Source organism: Dendrobates tinctorius, unplaced genomic scaffold (genome assembly GCF_039654945.1).
Source record: "Dendrobates tinctorius isolate UK_male_01 unplaced genomic scaffold, ASM3965494v1 ptg000257l, whole genome shotgun sequence".
Lineage (NCBI taxonomy): Eukaryota > Metazoa > Chordata > Amphibia > Anura > Dendrobatidae > Dendrobates > Dendrobates tinctorius.
Window position 1 is genome coordinate 7,440,854 of NW_027361924.1, and position 19,173 is coordinate 7,460,026.

The 19,173-nt window shown below is 48.0% G+C and overlaps 1 protein-coding gene across 1 annotated transcript in view; it reads left to right on the forward strand.

Moving 5' to 3' along the window:
- The first annotated feature begins 1,271 nt into the window (after positions 1-1,271).
- Positions 1,272-19,173, forward strand: part of RHBDL1 (rhomboid like 1) — a 54,048-nt gene continuing 36,146 nt past the window's right edge. The window contains exon 1 of the mRNA XM_073558602.1: positions 1,272-1,774. Within this exon, the coding sequence (XP_073414703.1) occupies positions 1,736-1,774 (39 nt within the window). The 5' untranslated portion in view covers positions 1,272-1,735. The remainder of the gene's footprint in view (positions 1,775-19,173) is intronic.

The window sequence follows — 19,173 nt, forward strand, 5'->3', positions numbered from 1 at the left end:
TCACTCTGTGATAGCTCAGATTTGATCTGTCAGACGCGATGGGTGGGATGTGATTGGTAGAATGCAATCAGTCGGGTGGGATGTGATCGGTCAGAAGCGATCACTCGAATGTGGTTAGTCAGATGTGATCGGTCGGAACTGATGGATGACGTGATCGCTCTGATGCGATGGGCGAGATGTGATCGCTCGGGTGCGACTGGTCACATATGATGGGTGAGGTGATCGCTCTGGTGTGGGTGGTTGGATACGATGGGCGAGATGTGATCGCTCGGGTGCGACTGGTCACATATGATGGGTGAGGTGATCGCTCTGGTGTGGGTGGTTGGATACGATGGGCGAGATGTGATCGCTCGGGTGCGACTGGTCACATATGATGGGTGAGGTGATCGCTCTGGTGTGGGTGGTTGGATACGATGGGCGAGATGTGATCGCTCGGGTGCGACTGGTCACATATGATGGGTGAGGTGATCGCTCTGGTGTGGGTGGTTGGATACGATGGGCGAGATGTGATCGCTCGGGTGCGACTGGTCACATATGATGGGTGAGGTGATCGCTCTGGTGTGGGTGGTTGGATACGATGGGCGAGATGTGATCGCTCGGGTGCGACTGGTCACATATGATGGGTGAGGTGATCGCTCTGGTGTGGGTGGTTGGATACGATGGGCGAGATGTGATCGCTCGGGTGCGATTGGTCAGATATGATGGGTGAGGTGATCGCTCTGGTGTGGGTGGTTGGATACGATGGGCGAGATGTGATCGCTCGGGTGTGGGTGGTTGGATACGATGGGCGAGATGTGATCGCTCTGGTGTGGGTGGTTGGATACGATGGGCGAGATGTGATGGCTCGGGTGTGATTGGTCAGATACGATGGGCGAGATGTGATCGCTCTGGTGTGGGTGGTTGGATACGATGGGCGAGATGTGATCGCTCTGGTGTGGGTGGTTGGATACGATGGGCGAGATGTGATCGCTCGGGTGCGATTGGTCAGATACGATGGACTAGATGTGTTCGCTTAGATGCGATGGGTCCAATATGATTGGTCGCTTGGATCCTCAGCACCAGATGGAAGTGGTATAACAGCAGTGACAGTGTCCATCACACATACATCTGCGTAGGGTACAATGTTGCCCTGTGATACAGGACACACTGATGGCTCTGGGGGTCTCAGGTGATGAAGGGGCTGTATAATCCCCCTCCCTCCAGGCTTGGCCCCCCATTTCCCGGCCTGTGATTGGCTGCTGGCTGCCACACCCCCCCGATCTGCCTCATTGGCATTCGCAGGCGGTGCCCCGGCCTGTGTGTGTGATGGGAGGGAGATGTGACAGCTCGCAGCCGTGTGTGGAAGCGTGGATTGGGTGTGCATCACCTGGATCTCCGGTGGCCTCAGTGTGTGCAGCTTCCCCGCCTGTTCCGTGCCTCCATCGTGCTTGTAGCACCAGCTGCTGCCCAGTATAAGCAGTCCCTGCATCCTCCATAATCCCCGCATTCTGCGGCTCTGCACATCACCCCGGCCTCACCTGCCTCCCCCTGGCATCTCCACTGCACTGGGCAGGAGGGGGAGCTGTCAATCATTCCTCCATCCTCTCCTGTCCGCCCTCCTTCCTGTCTCCATTCTCTCTTCTCCCGGATCTCCCCGCTCTCTCCCTATAGCCCTGGAGTTGGGGGGCTGCTCTGCAGGTAGAGATCACCCTCCACCACAGTGCAGCGCCCCCCACCACAGCCCCTCTGCGGGTATATGGACAGGAGCTCCCTGCTGCGCCTCATCCAGGGGCAGGTAAGACGTGGGGGAGAGGAGCAGGAGACTAAGGGGCAAGCGACAGGAGAGGGACAGCAGGAGAGCGTCAGCATCTACCGAGTGTATGAGAGAGAGACAGGAGGAGAGCGACAGCATCTACTGAGGGTATGAGAGAGAGACAGCAGGAGAGCGTCAGCATCTACCGAGTGTATGAGAGAGAGACAGGAGGAGAGCGACAGCATCTACCGAGTGTATGAGAGAGAGACAGGAGGAGAGCGACAGCATCTACTGAGGGTATGAGAGAGAGGAAGAGAGCGACAGCATCTACTGAGGGTATGAGAGAGAGGAAGAGAGCGACAGCATCTACTGAGGGTATGAGAGAGAGGAAGAGAGCGTCAGCATCTACTGAGGGTATGAGAGAGAGACAGGAGGAGAGCGTCAGCATCTACCGAGTGTATGAGAGAGAGACAGGAGGAGAGCGTCAGCATCTACCGAGTGTATGAGAGAGAGACAGGAGGAGAGCGACAGCATCTACCGAGTGTATGAGAGAGAGACAGGAGGAGAGCGACAGCATCTACCGAGTGTATGAGAGAGAGGAAGAGAGCGACAGCATCTACTGAGGGTATGAGAGAGACAGGAAGAGAGCGTCAGCATCTACCGAGTGTATGAGAGAGACAGGAGGAGAGCGTCAGCATCTACCGAGTGTATGAGAGAGAGACAGGAGGAGAGCGTCAGCATCTACCGAGTGTATGAGAGAGAGACAGGAGGAGAGCGACAGCATCTACCGAGTGTATGAGAGAGAGGAAGAGAGCGTCAGCATCTACCGAGTGTATGAGAGAGAGACAGGAGGAGAGCGTCAGCATCTACCGAGTGTATGAGAGAGAGACAGGAGGAGAGCGTCAGCATCTACCGAGTGTATGAGAGAGAGACAGGAGGAGAGCGTCAGCATCTACCGAGTGTATGAGAGAGAGACAGGAGGAGAGCGTCAGCATCTACCGAGTGTATGAGAGAGAGACAGGAGGAGAGCGTCAGCATCTACCGAGTGTATGAGAGAGAGACAGGAGGAGAGCGTCAGCATCTACCGAGTGTATGAGAGAGAGACAGGAAGAGAGCGACAGCATCTACTGAGGGTATGAGAGAGACAGGAGGAGAGTGACAGCATCTACTGAGTGTATGAGACAGGAGGAAGAGAGTGACAGCATCTACCGAGTGTACGAGAGACAGGAAGAGAGTGACAGCATCTACCGAGTGTATGAGAGACAGCAGGAGAGTGACAGCATCTACCCAGTGTATGAGAGACAGGAGGAGCGCGACAGCATCTACTGAGGGTACGAGAGAGACAGGAAGAGAGCGACAGCATCTACTGAGTGTACGAGAGAGACAGGAAGAGAGCGACAGCATCTACTGAGGGTACGAGAGAGACAGGAAGAGAGCGACAGCATCTACTGAGTGTACGAGAGAGACAGGAAGAGAGCGACAGCATCTACTGAGTGTACGAGAGAGACAGGAAGAGAGCGACAGCATCTACTGAGTGTACGTGAGAGACAGGAAGAGAGCGACAGCATCTACTGAGTGTACGAGAGACAGGAAGAGAGCGACAGCATCTACTGAGTGTACGAGAGAGACAGGAAGAGAGCGACAGCATCTACTGAGTGTACGAGAGAGACAGGAAGAGAGCGACAGCATCTACTGAGTAAGAGAGTGACAGCATCTACTGAGTGTATGAGAGAGACAGGAAGAGTGACAGCATCTACTGAGCGTATGAGAGAGACAGGAAGAGAGTGACAGCATCTACTGAGTATGAGACAGGAGAGGGACAGCATCCACCGAGTGTATGAGAGAGACAGGAGGAGAGCGACAGCATCTACTGAGGGTATGAGAGAGAGAGGAAGAGAGTGACAGCATCTACCGAGTGTATGAGAGAGACAGGAGGAGAGGGACAGCATCTACTGAGTATGAGACAGGAGGAGAGGGACAGCATCCACCGAGTGTATGAGAGAGACAGGAAGAGTGCGACAGCATCTACTGAGGGTATGAGAGAGACAGCAGGAGAGCGACAGCATCTACTGAGGGTATGAGAGAGACAGCAGGAGAGTGACAGCATCTACCGAGTGTATGAGAGACAGGAGGAGAGCGACAGCATCTACTGAGGGTATGAGAGACAGCAGGAGAGCGACAGCATCTACTGAGTGTAAGAGAGTGACAGCATCTACTGAGTGTATGAGAGAGACAGGAAGAGAGTGACAGCATCTACTGAGTGTACGAGAGAGACAGGAAGAGAGCGACAGCATCTACTGAGTGTACGAGAGAGACAGGAAGAGAGCGACAGCATCTACTGAGGGTATGATACACAGCAGGAGAGCGACAACATCTACTGAGTGTACGAGAGAGACAGGAAGAGAGTGACAGCATCTACTGAGTATGAGACAGGAGAGGGACAGCATCCACCGAGTGTGTGAGAGAGACAGGAGGAGAGCGACAGCATCTACTGAGGGTATGAGAGAGAGGAAGAGAGCGACAGCATCTACTGAGTGTACGAGAGAGACAGGAAGAGTGACAGCATCTACTGAGTGTACGAGAGAGACAGGAAGAGAGCGACAGCATCTACTGAGGGTATGAGACAGCAGGAGAGCTACAGCATCTACTGAGTGTAAGAGAGAGACAGCATCTACTGAGTGTATGAGAGAGACAGGAAGAGAGTGACAGCATCTACTGAGTATGAGACAGGAGAGGGACAGCATCCACTGAGTGTGTGAGAGAGACAGGAGGAGAGCGACAGCATCTACTGAGGGTATGAGAGACAGGAAGAGAGCGACAGCATCTACTGAGTGTACGAGAGAGACAGGAAGAGAGCGACAGCATCTACTGAGTGTACGAGAGAGACAGGAAGAGTGACAGCATCTACTGAGTGTACGAGAGAGACAGGAAGAGAGCGACAGCATCTACTGAGTGTACGAGAGAAAAAGGAAGAGAGCGACAGCATCTACTGAGGGTATGAGAGAGACAGGAAGAGTGACAGCATCTACTGAGCGTATGAGAGAGACAGGAAGAGAGTGACAGCATCTACTGAGTATGAGACAGGAGAGGGACAGCATCCACCGAGTGTATGAGAGAGACAGGAGGAGAGCGACAGCATCTACTGAGGGTATGAGAGAGAGAGGAAGAGAGTGACAGCATCTACCGAGTGTATGAGAGAGACAGGAGGAGAGGGACAGCATCTACTGAGTATGAGACAGGAGGAGAGGGACAGCATCCACCGAGTGTATGAGAGAGACAGGAAGAGTGCGACAGCATCTACTGAGGGTATGAGAGAGACAGCAGGAGAGCGACAGCATCTACTGAGGGTATGAGAGAGACAGCAGGAGAGTGACAGCATCTACCGAGTGTATGAGAGACAGGAGGAGAGCGACAGCATCTACTGAGGGTATGAGAGACAGCAGGAGAGCGACAGCATCTACTGAGTGTAAGAGAGTGACAGCATCTACTGAGTGTATGAGAGAGACAGGAAGAGAGTGACAGCATCTACTGAGTGTACGAGAGAGACAGGAAGAGAGCGACAGCATCTACTGAGTGTACGAGAGAGACAGGAAGAGAGCGACAGCATCTACTGAGGGTATGATACACAGCAGGAGAGCGACAACATCTACTGAGTGTACGAGAGAGACAGGAAGAGAGTGACAGCATCTACTGAGTATGAGACAGGAGAGGGACAGCATCCACCGAGTGTGTGAGAGAGACAGGAGGAGAGCGACAGCATCTACTGAGGGTATGAGAGAGAGGAAGAGAGCGACAGCATCTACTGAGTGTACGAGAGAGACAGGAAGAGTGACAGCATCTACTGAGTGTACGAGAGAGACAGGAAGAGAGCGACAGCATCTACTGAGGGTATGAGACAGCAGGAGAGCTACAGCATCTACTGAGTGTAAGAGAGAGACAGCATCTACTGAGTGTATGAGAGAGACAGGAAGAGAGTGACAGCATCTACTGAGTATGAGACAGGAGAGGGACAGCATCCACTGAGTGTGTGAGAGAGACAGGAGGAGAGCGACAGCATCTACTGAGGGTATGAGAGACAGGAAGAGAGCGACAGCATCTACTGAGTGTACGAGAGAGACAGGAAGAGAGCGACAGCATCTACTGAGTGTACGAGAGAGACAGGAAGAGTGACAGCATCTACTGAGTGTACGAGAGAGACAGGAAGAGAGCGACAGCATCTACTGAGTGTACGAGAGAAAAAGGAAGAGAGCGACAGCATCTACTGAGGGTATGAGACAGGAAGAGAGTGACAGCATCTACTGAGTGTACGAGAGAGACAGGAAGAGAGTGACAGCATCTACTGAGTATGAGACAGGAGAGGGACAGCATCCACCGAGTGTATGAGAGAGACAGGAGGAGAGCGACAGCATCTACTGAGGGTATGAGAGACAGCAGGAGAGCGACAGCATCTACTGAGTGTAAGAGAGTGACAGCATCTACTGAGTGTATGAGAGAGACAGGAGGAGAGCGACAGCATCTGAGTGCATGAGAGACAGCAGGAGAGCGACAGCATCTACTGAGTGTATGAGAGACAGGAAGAGAGTGACAGCATCTACTGAGTATGAGACAGGAGAGGGACAGCATCCACCGAGTGTATGAGAGAGACAGGAGGAGAGCGACAGCATCTACTGAGGGTATGAGAGAGAGGAAGAGAGTGACAGCATCTACCGAGTGTATGAGAGAGACAGGAGGAGAGGGACAGCATCTACTGAGTATGAGACAGGAGGAGAGTGACAGCATCCACCGAGTGTATGAGAGAGACAGGAAGAGAGCGACAGCATCTACTGAGGGTATGAGAGTGACAGCATCTACTGTGGGTATGAGGGACAGGAGGAGAGCGACAGCATCTACCAAGTGTATGAGAGAGACAGCAGGAGAGCGACAGCATCTACCGAGTGTATGAGAGAGACAGCAGGAGAGTGACAGCATCTACCGAGTGTATGAGAGAGACAGCAGGAGAGTGACAGCATCTACCGAGTGTATGAGATACAGGAGGAGAGCGACAGCATCTACTGAGGGTATGAGAGACAGCAGGAGAGCGACAGCATCTACTGAGTGTAAGAGAGAGACAGGAGGAGAGCGACAGCATCTGAGTGCATGAGCGACAGCAGGAGAGCGACAGCATCTACTGAGTGTATGAGAGACAGGAAGAGAGCGACAGCATCTACTGAGTGTACGAGAGAGACAGGAAGAGAGTGACAGCATCTACTGAGTGTACGAGAGAGACAGGAAGAGAGCGACAGCATCTACTGAGGGTATGAGACAGCAGGAGAGCGACAGCATCTACTGAGTGTAAGAGTGACAGCATCTACTGAGTGCATGAGAGAGACAGGAAGAGAGTGACAGCATCTACTGAGTATGAGACAGGAGAGGGACAGCATCCACCGAGTGTATGAGAGAGACAGGAGGAGAGCGACAGCATGTACTGAGGGTATGAGAGAGAGGAAGAGAGCGACAGCATCTACCGAGTGTACGAGAGAGACAGGAAGAGTGACAGCATCTACTGAGTGTACGAGAGATACAGGAAGAGAGTGACAGCATCTACTGAGGGTATGAGACACAGCAGGAGAGCGACAACATCTACTGAGTGTACGAGAGAGACAGGAAGAGAGTGACAGCATCTACTGAGCATGAGACAGGAGAGGGACAGCATCCACCGAGTGTGTGAGAGAGACAGGAGGAGAGTGACAGCATCTACTGAGGGTATGAGACACAGCAGGAGAGCGACAACATCTACTGAGTGTATGAGACAGGAAGAGAGTGACAGCATCTACTGAGTGTACGAGAGAGACAGGAAGAGAGTGACAGCATCTACTGAGTGTACGAGAGAGACAGGAAGAGAGTGACAGCATCTACTGAGTATGAGACAGGAGAGGGACAGCATCCACCGAGTGTATGAGAGAGACAGGAGGCGAGCGACAGCATCTACTGAGGGTATGAGAGAGCGACAGCATCTACTGAGTGTACGAGAGAGACAGGAAGAGAGTGACAGCATCTACTGAGTGTACGAGAGAGACAGGAGGAGAGGGACAGCATCTACTGAGTATGAGACAGGTGGAGAGGGACAGCATCCACCGAGTGTATGAGAGAGACAGGAAGAGAGTGACAGCATCTACTGAGGGTATGAGAGACAGGAAGAGAGCGACAGCATCTACCGAGTGTATGAGAGAGACAGCAGGAGAGCGACAGCATCTACTGAGGGTATGAGAGAGACAGCAGGAGAGCGACAGCATCTACTGAGGGTATGAGAGTGACAGCATCTACTGTGGGTATGAGGGACAGGAGGAGAGCGACAGCATCTACCGAGTGTATGAGAGAGACAGCAGGAGAGCGACAGCATCTACCGAGTGTATGAGAGAGACAGCAGGAGAGTGACAGCATCTACCGAGTGTATGAGAGACAGGAGGAGAGCGACAGCATCTACTGAAGGTATGAGAGACAGCAGGAGAGCGACAGCATCTACTGAGTGTAAGAGAGTGACAGCATCTACTGAGTGTAAGAGAGAGACAGGTGGAGAGCGACAGCATCTGAGTGCATGAGAGACAGCAGGAGAGCGACAGCATCTACTGAGTGTATGAGAGACAGGAAGAGAGCGACAGCATCTACTGAGTGTATGAGAGAGACAAGAAGAGAGTGACAGCATCTACTGAGTGTACGAGAGAGACAGGAAGAGAGTGACAGCATCTACTGAGTATGAGACAGGAAGAGAGTGACAGCATCTGAGTATGAGACAGGAGGAGAGCGACAGCATCTACTGAGGGTATGAGAGACAGGAAGAGAGCGACAGCATCTACTGAGGGTATGAGAGACAGGAAGAGAGCGACAGCATCTACTGAGTGTATGAGAGAGACAGGAGAGTGACAGCATCTACTGAGTGTATGAGAGAAACAGGAGGAGAGTGACAGCATCTACTGAGTGTACGAGAGAGACAGGAGGAGAGTTACAGCATCTATTGAGTGTATGAGCGAGACAAGAGTAGAGCGACAGCATCTACTGAGTGTATGAGACAGGAGGAGAGTGACAGCATCTATTGAGTGTATGAGAAACAGGAGAGTGACAGCATCCACTGAGTATGAGAGTGGAAGGAGGAGAGTGACAGCATCCACTGAGTATGAGAGTGGAAGGAGGAGAGTGACAGCATCCACTGAGTATGAGAGTGGAAGGAGGAGAGTGACAGCATCTACTGAGTGTATGAGAGACAGTAGAGTGACAGCATCCACTGAGTATGAGAGTGGAAGGAGGAGAGTGACAGCATCTACTGAGTGTATGAGAGAAACAGGAGGTAAGCGACAGCATCTACTGAGTGTATGAGAGAGAGACAGGAGAGTGACAGCATCTACTGAGTGTATGAGAGAAACAGGAGGAGAGTGACAGCATCTACTGAGTGTACGAGAGAGACAGGAGGAGAGTTACAGCATCTATTGAGTGTATGAGCGAGACAAGAGTAGAGCGACAGCATCTACTGAGTGTATGAGACAGGAGGAGAGTGACAGCATCTATTGAGTGTATGAGAAACAGGAGAGTGACAGCATCCACTGAGTATGAGAGTGGAAGGAGGAGAGTGACAGCATCCACTGAGTATGAGAGTGGAAGGAGGAGAGTGACAGCATCCACTGAGTATGAGAGTGGAAGGAGGAGAGTGACAGCATCTACTGAGTGTATGAGAGACAGTAGAGTGACAGCATCCACTGAGTATGAGAGTGGAAGGAGGAGAGTGACAGCATCTACTGAGTGTATGAGAGAAACAGGAGGTAAGCGACAGCATCTACTGAGTGTATGAGAGAGAGACAGGAGAGTGACAGCATCTACTGATTGTGAAATAGGCAGAAAGGTGGAGAGTGACAGTGGTGAGAGCTGTGTCGGTGACACGAGGAGACATTTCAGCGAGATAACGTTATATCATGTATTAATGATGAGTGAAGGGAGAGATATCACAGATCAGATGACTAGAAAAGCAGCGATACATGTGACAGCGAAGACTTTATGAGACAGGTTCTGGTACTGAGCTCAGGTCAATTTCAACATTTCCTAATATTTTATATTTTATAAGAACATGCACTTTTTGTTATAAAGTGTCTGGGGTGTGAGTGGGAACAGCGAAGGATAATGCTCAGTGACCCAGTGCTCTAGGATTCTGACCTGTGACTTTTCATGTGAAGAACGGATAGAGGCATTATATAGAGGATCGAAATGTGCGATAATAATATACAGGTCTGGTTACCATATAAGGTGGTACAATACACAGATATCACTGTGTTACATAGGTTTTGTCCCTCGGACAATTTTGAGAGTTCCTGATATATTTTTTCATGCTGATTTCAGAAATGTCTTCAGATTTTTCCTATCACGTAAGGTTTTTGAGAAATTATACAAAATATAATATTCTGTTATTCTAAAACTCATATATGAACTTTTTCTGAAACAGTATATTCTGAATTTTCCACTGAAATAACATAAAATCGCTGATCTACACATATGCAAGCACTTATGCGAATTCCGCGCAGGCTCAGTGAATCATTCGGTTGACCGTGAACGGAGCATACCACATCTCCTGGGCAGGGGAGGAATCAAAAGACAATACTGACATACTTAGAGCATGGCTGAATGGATCACGACCTTCTATGCCGTTCACTGTCCCAATGATATGGAGAGAGCAGAGAGATCATGTAACAGATTGCTACTTCTGCCTTATAAATGTAACAGGATATTCAACAAAGAACAAGAAATCAATAGCATATCCTATTCTTCCTTCAGCCATAAGACCAGTGCCACACGATTAAAGTCTTCCTGTTCCAAAGCCACCCAAAGTATGGACAATGGAAGATGACGAAGATGAGCTAACAATGTCAGTGGAAAATGAAACTGCTGCAGACCCAGACTTTGAGCCTTCTACATCTAGTCCACATCTGTTCAGTCAAGCTGATCTGAGTGACTTGGTCAGAGATTTGAAATTGTCAAAGAGGCAGGCAGAATTGCGATCAAGGCTACAAGAACGGAATCTCTTATTACCAGGAGCAAGAGTTACTGTTTTTCGCAGTCGTCATGAAGACCTTAAACAATTTTTCAACCATGTCGACAGTTTAACCATTTGCAACGACGTCTTGGGGTTGTTTGGTGCTCTTGGATGCGAACATGACCCAAAGGAATGGCGACTGTTCATCGAATCGTCAGTTTTAAGTCTGAAGGCTGTTTTACTACACAACGGAAATATCTATCCCTCTATACCTATTGGACATGCCGTACACATGAAAGAAACGTATGAGAATATGGAGTTACTGTTGACCCACATTAATTATAGAAATTATAACTGGAACATATGTGGTGATGTAAAAGTTACTGCATTTCTTCTTGGACTGCAGCTTGGATATACCAACTATTGTTGTTTTATTTGTGAGTGGGACAGTCGTGCATGAGAAATGCAGTATTTCAGAAAGCACTGGCCACTCCGCGAAAACCTGGTTGCTGGACAGAAGAAAGTTAAACATAATCCTCTCGTTGATCCAGCAAACATATTTCTCTCTCCTTTGCATATTAAACTTGGGCTTATGAAAAATTTTGTCAAAGCAATGAACAAAGAATAGGAAGCATTTTCTTACTTGCGATTGAAATTTCCAGGAAAAAGTGATGCAAAGATTAAAGAAGGTATTTTTATTGGCCCACAGATCAGAGACATAATGAATGACAGTAGGTTTGATGGTCTTTTGCAAGGTGCTGAACAAGTGGCATGGAGAGCCTTTAAAGATGTGACCTTCAACTTCCTTGGCAACAGCAGGGCACCGAACTTTGAACAACTCATGGACAACATGCTCACAGCATATCATTTGATGAAATGCAATATGTCACTAAAAATGCATTTTCTACATTCTCACTTGGACTTTTTTCCAGCCAATCTTGATGCCATTAGCGATGAACACGGTGAAATATTTCACCAAGACATTGTGCTGATGGAGAAAAGGTACCAGGGAAAGTGGAGTATGTCAATGCTGGCTGACTATTACTGGAATCTTAGTCGAGAAGCATCTGACACGGATTATAAACGAAAGTCGTCTGCAAAACACTATTGAACAATTGCTACTGACATCAATGCACATGTATGTAGTGTCTCGGACGTCATAATGTAGACTATAAACTGTTGTTTCTTAAAAACTTTACGTGATACAGACTTTTGGAGCACATATTTGTGTTCAGCATATCAAAATCTATAAGATACAATAACATTTTCTCAGGGGACAAGAACTTCCCTGAAATTTGTTGCGCAGTGTATTTTTCCAAATGTATTCACTAATGTATTATGAACCTCATTAGGGAACACAGTACCTTAGAGGCACTGTCCGGGCGGGCATCTAATATTGATGATCTATTCTCTTGAACAGGAGATGATGATCAGTTCTTGTCAGAGGCTGCTACACATTGCATCAATTTCTACAATACTGTCACCTATGTACAAGAATATAACTACTATAATACTGCCCCCTATATACAAGAATATAACTACTATAATACTGCCCCTATGTGCAAGAATATAACTACTATAATACTGCTCCTATGTACAGGAATATAACTACTATAATACTGCTCCTATGTACAAGAATATAACTACTATAATACTGCCCCCTATGTACAAGAATATAACTACTATAATACTGCCCCTATGTACAAGAATATAACTACTATAATACTGCCCCCTATATACAAGAATATAACTACTATAATACTGCCCCTATGTACAAGAATATAACTACTATAATACTGCCCCCTATATACAAGAATATAACTACTATAATACTGCTCCTATGTACAAGAATGTAACTATTATAATACTGCCCCTATGTACAAGACTATAACTACTATAATACTGCTGCTATGTACAAGAATATAACTACTATAATACTACCCCCTATATACAAGAATATAACTACTATAATACTGCCCCTATGTACAAGAATATAACTCCTATAATACTGCCCCTATGTGCAAGACTATAACTACTATAATACTGCCCCTATGTACAAGACTATAACTACTATAATACTGCCCCCTGTATACAAGAATGTAACTACTATAATACTGCCCCTATGTACAAGACTATGACTACTATAATACTGCCGCTATGTACAAGACTATAACTACTATAATACTGCCCCTATGTACAAGAATAAAACTACTATAATACTGCCCCTATATACAAGAATATAACTACTATAATACTGTTCCTATATACAAGAATATAACTACTATAATACTGCCCCTATGTACAAGACTATAACTACTATAATACTGCCGCTATGTACAAGACTATAACTACTATAATACTGCTCCTATGTACAAGAATATAACTACTATAATACTGTCCCTATATACAAGAATATAACTCCTATAATACTTTCCCTATATACAAGAATATAACTCCTATAATACTGCCCCTATGTACAAGACTATAACTACTATAATACTGCCGCTATGTACAAGACTATAACTACTATAATACTGACCCTATGTACAAGAATAAAACTACTATAATACTGTCCCTATATACAAGAATATAACTCCTATAATACTTTCCCTATATACAAGAATATAACTCCTATAATACTGCCCCTATGTACAAGACTATAACTACTATAATACTGCCCCTATATACAAGAATAAAACTACTATAATACTGCCCCTATATACAAGAATATAACTACTATAATACTGCCCCTATGTACAAGACTATAACTACTATAATAATGCCCCTATATACAAGACTATAACTACTATAATACTGCTCCTATGTACAAGAATATAACTACTATAATACTGCCCCTATATACAAGAATATAACTACTATAATACTGCCCCTATGTACAAGACTATAACTACTATAATACTGCCGCTATGTACAAGACTATAACTACTATAATACTGACCCTATGTACAAGAATAAAACTACTATAATACTGTCCCTATATACAAGAATATAACTCCTATAATACTTTCCCTATATACAAGAATATAACTCCTATAATACTGCCCCTATGTACAAGACTATAACTACTATAATACTGCCCCTATATACAAGAATAAAACTACTATAATACTGCCCCTATATACAAGAATATAACTACTATAATACTGCCCCTATGTACAAGACTATAACTACTATAATAATGCCCCTATATACAAGACTATAACTACTATAATACTGCTCCTATGTACAAGAATATAACTACTATAATACTGCCCCTATATACAAGAATATAACTACTATAATACTGCCCCTATATACAAGAATATAACTACTATAATACTGCCCCCTATGTACAAGAATATAACTACATGAGCTCTTGGTATTGGAGGGAACTGAACCTAGTTGTTACAGGAAAATATTGTAAAACATTTATAGAAAGGACGTGTGGGTGAGCAGGGAACAGCGGTCGGTGGTACTGACTGTGTATAACATCCGCTTGGTAGAAGGTACATGAGTGGGAGAGCGCTGTTTGCAGGGAGATCGGGTCATGTAGCAGTATTTTCTGTCTGTGGGCGATTCGTGATATGAAAATAAACTTCATTTAAGAGTCAATAGAAGAATTAATTCAGAAAACAAGGACAGAAGGTCTACAGGGAAGGAAATGAGAAGCAGCCTGCAGAATCTGGGGAGACAGTCAGCCCAAGTATATAGGAACCTGAGGATAATGTCTGTGAAGTGATGGCGAATTTATGGCACTATATAAGGCAGTAAAATAAATGAAAAACTAAAAACTCAGTGATGATAAATTAGTTGTTCTGGGATTGGGGTTAGCCAATCAGAGAGCTGTTTTTGGTGCATTGTAAGGGGGTTCAGGTGCAGCAGCCACTTTCACCTTAAAACTGTATTCACATCATGTCAACCTCTATATACATCACACGGGACACCTCCTCTATATACTGCACCGCACGGGACACCTCCTCTATATACTGCACCGCACGGGACACCGCCTCTATATACTACACCGCACGGGACACCTCCTCTATATACTACACCACACGGGACACCGCCTCTATATACTGCACCGCACGGGACACCGCCTCTATATACTACATCGCACGGGACACCTCCTCTATATACTACACCGCACGGGACACCTCCTCTATATACTACACCGCACGGGACACCTCCTCTATATACTGCACCGCACGGGACACCTCCTCTATATACTACACCGCACGGGACACCTCCTCTATATACTACACCGCACGGGACACCTCCTCTATATACTGCACCGCACGGGACACCTCCTCTATATACTACACCGCACGGGACACCTCCTCTATATACTGCACCGCACGGGACACCGCCTCTATATACTACACCACACGGGACACCTCCTCTATATACTACACCGCACGGGACACCTCCTCTATATACTACACCGCACGGGACACCTCCTCTATATACTGCACCGCACGGGACACCTCCTCTATATACTACACCGCACGGGACACCTCCTCTATATACTGCACCGCACGGGACACCTCCTCTATATACTGCACCGCACGGGACACCGCCTCTATATACTACACCGCACGGGACACCTCCTCTATATACTACACCGCACGGGACACCTCCTCTATATACTACACCGCACGGGACACCATCTCTATATACTACACCGCACGGGACACCTCCTCTATATACTGCACCGCACGGGACACCTCCTCTATATACTACACCACACGGGACACCTCCTCTATATACTACACCGCACGGGACACCTCCTCTATATACTGCACCGCACGGGACACCTCCTCTATATACTGCACCGCACGGGACACCGCCTCTATATACTACACCGCACGGGACACCTCCTCTATATACTACACCGCACGGGACACCTCCTCTATATACTGCACCGCACGGGACACCTCCTCTATATACTACACCACACGGGACACCTCCTCTATATACTACACCGCACGGGACACCTCCTCTATATACTGCACCGCACGGGACACCTCCTCTATATACTGCACCGCACGGGACACCGCCTCTATATACTACACCGCACGGGACACCTCCTCTATATACTACACCGCACGGGACACCTCCTCTATATACTACACCGCACGGGACACCATCTCTATATACTACACCGCACGGGACACCTCCTCTATATACTACACCGCACGGGACACCGCCTCTATATACTGCACCGCACGGGACACCGCCTCTATATACTACACCGCACGGGACACCATCTCTATATACTACACCGCACGGGACACCTCCTCTATATACTACATCGCACGGGACACCTCCTCTATATACTGCACCGCACGGGACACCGCCTCTATATACTACACCGCACGGGACACCTCCTCTATATACTACACCGCACGGGACACCTCCTCTATATACTACACCGCACGGGACACCTCCTCTATATACTACACCGCACGGGACACCATCTCTAAATACTACACCGCACGGGACACCTCCTCTATATACTACACCACACGGGACACATCCTCTATATACTACACCGCACGGGACACCTCCTCTATATACTACACCGCACGGGACACCATCTCTATATACTACACCGCACGGGACACCTCCTCTATATACTACACCGCACGGGACACCTCCTCTATATACTACACCGCACGGAACACCACCTCTATATACTACACCACACGGGACACATCCTCTATATACTACAGCACACGAGACACATCCTCTATATACTACACCACACAGGACACATCCTCTATATACACTACACCACACGGGACACATCCTCTATATACTACACCGCACGGGACACATCCTCTATATACTACACCGCACGGGACACATCCTCTATATACTACACCGCACGGGACACCTCCTCTATATACTACACCGCACGGGACACATCCTCTATATACTACACCGCACGGGACACCATCTCTATATACTACACCGCACGGGACACATCCTCTATATACTACACCGCACGGGACACCTCCTCTATATACTACACAGCACGGGACACCACCTCTATATACTACACCACACGGGACACATCCTCTATATACTACAGCACACGAGACACATCCTCTATATACTACACCACACAGGACACATCCTCTATATACACTACACCACACGGGACACATCCTCTATATACTACACCGCACGGGACACATCCTTTATATACTACACCGCACGGGACACATCCTCTATATACTACACCGCACGGGACACATCCTCTATATACTACACCACACGGGACACATCCTCTATATACTACACCACACGGGACACATCCTCTATATACTACACCGCACGGGACACATCCTCTATATACTACACCGCACGGGACACCTCCTCTATATACTACACCACACGGGACACATCCTCTATATACTACACCGCACGGGACACCATCTCTATATACTACACCGCACGGGACACCTCCTCTATATACTACACCGCACGGGACACCTCCTCTATATACTACACCGCACGGAACACACCCTGTATATACTACACCGCACGGGACACCTCCTCTATATACTACACAGCACGGGACACCACCTCTATATACTGCACCGCACGGGACACCTCCTCTATATACTACACCACACGGGACACCTCCTCTATATACTACACCGCACGGGACACCTCCTCTATATACTGCACCGCACGGGACACCTCCTCTATATACTGCACCGCACGGGACACCGCCTCTATATACTACACCGCACGGGACACCTCCTCTATATACTACACCGCACGGGACACCTCCTCTATATACTGCACCGCACGGGACACCTCCTCTATATACTACACCACACGGGACACCTCCTCTATATACTACACCGCACGGGACACCTCCTCTATATACTGCACCGCACGGGACACCTCCTCTATATACTGCACCGCACGGGACACCGCCTCTATATACTACACCGCACGGGACACCTCCTCTATATACTACACCGCACGGGACACCTCCTCTATATACTACACCGCACGGGACACCATCTCTATATACTACACCGCACGGGACACCTCCTCTATATACTACACCGCACGGGACACCGCCTCTATATACTGCACCGCACGGGACACCGCCTCTATATACTACACCGCACGGGACACCATCTCTATATACTACACCGCACGGGACACCTCCTCTATATACTACATCGCACGGGACACCTCCTCTATATACTGCACCGCACGGGACACCGCCTCTATATACTACACCGCACGGGACACCTCCTCTATATACTACACCGCACGGGACACCTCCTCTATATACTACACCGCACGGGACACCTCCTCTATATACTACACCGCACGGGACACCATCTCTAAATACTACACCGCACGGGACACCTCCTCTATATACTACACCACACGGGACACATCCTCTATATACTACACCGCACGGGACACCTCCTCTATATACTACACCGCACGGGACACCATCTCTATATACTACACCGCACGGGACACCTCCTCTATATACTACACCGCACGGGACACCTCCTCTATATACTACACCGCACGGAACACCACCTCTATATACTACACCACACGGGACACATCCTCTATATACTACAGCACACGAGACACATCCTCTATATACTACACCACACAGGACACATCCTCTATATACACTACACCACACGGGACACATCCTCTATATACTACACCGCACGGGACACATCCTCTATATACTACACCGCACGGGACACATCCTCTATATACTACACCGCACGGGACACCTCCTCTATATACTACACCGCACGGGACACATCCTCTATATACTACACCGCACGGGACACCATCTCTATATACTACACCGCACGGGACACATCCTCTATATACTACACCGCACGGGACACCTCCTCTATATACTACACAGCACGGGACACCACCTCTATATACTACACCACACGGGACACATCCTCTATATACTACAGCACACGAGACACATCCTCTATATACTACACCACACAGGACACATCCTCTATATACACTACACCACACGGGACACATCCTCTATATACTACACCGCACGGGACACATCCTTTATATACTACACCGCACGGGACACATCCTCTATATACTACACCGCACGGGACACATCCTCTATATACTACACCACACGGGACACATCCTCTATATACTACACCACACGGGACACATCCTCTATATACTACACCGCACGGGACACCTCCTCTATATACTACACCACACGGGACACATCCTCTATATACTACACCGCACGGGACACCATCTCTATATACTACACCGCACGGGACACCTCCTCTATATACTACACCGCACGGGACACCTCCTCTATATACTACACCGCACGGAACACACCCTGTATATACTACACCGCACGGGACACCTCCTCTATATACTACACAGCACGGGA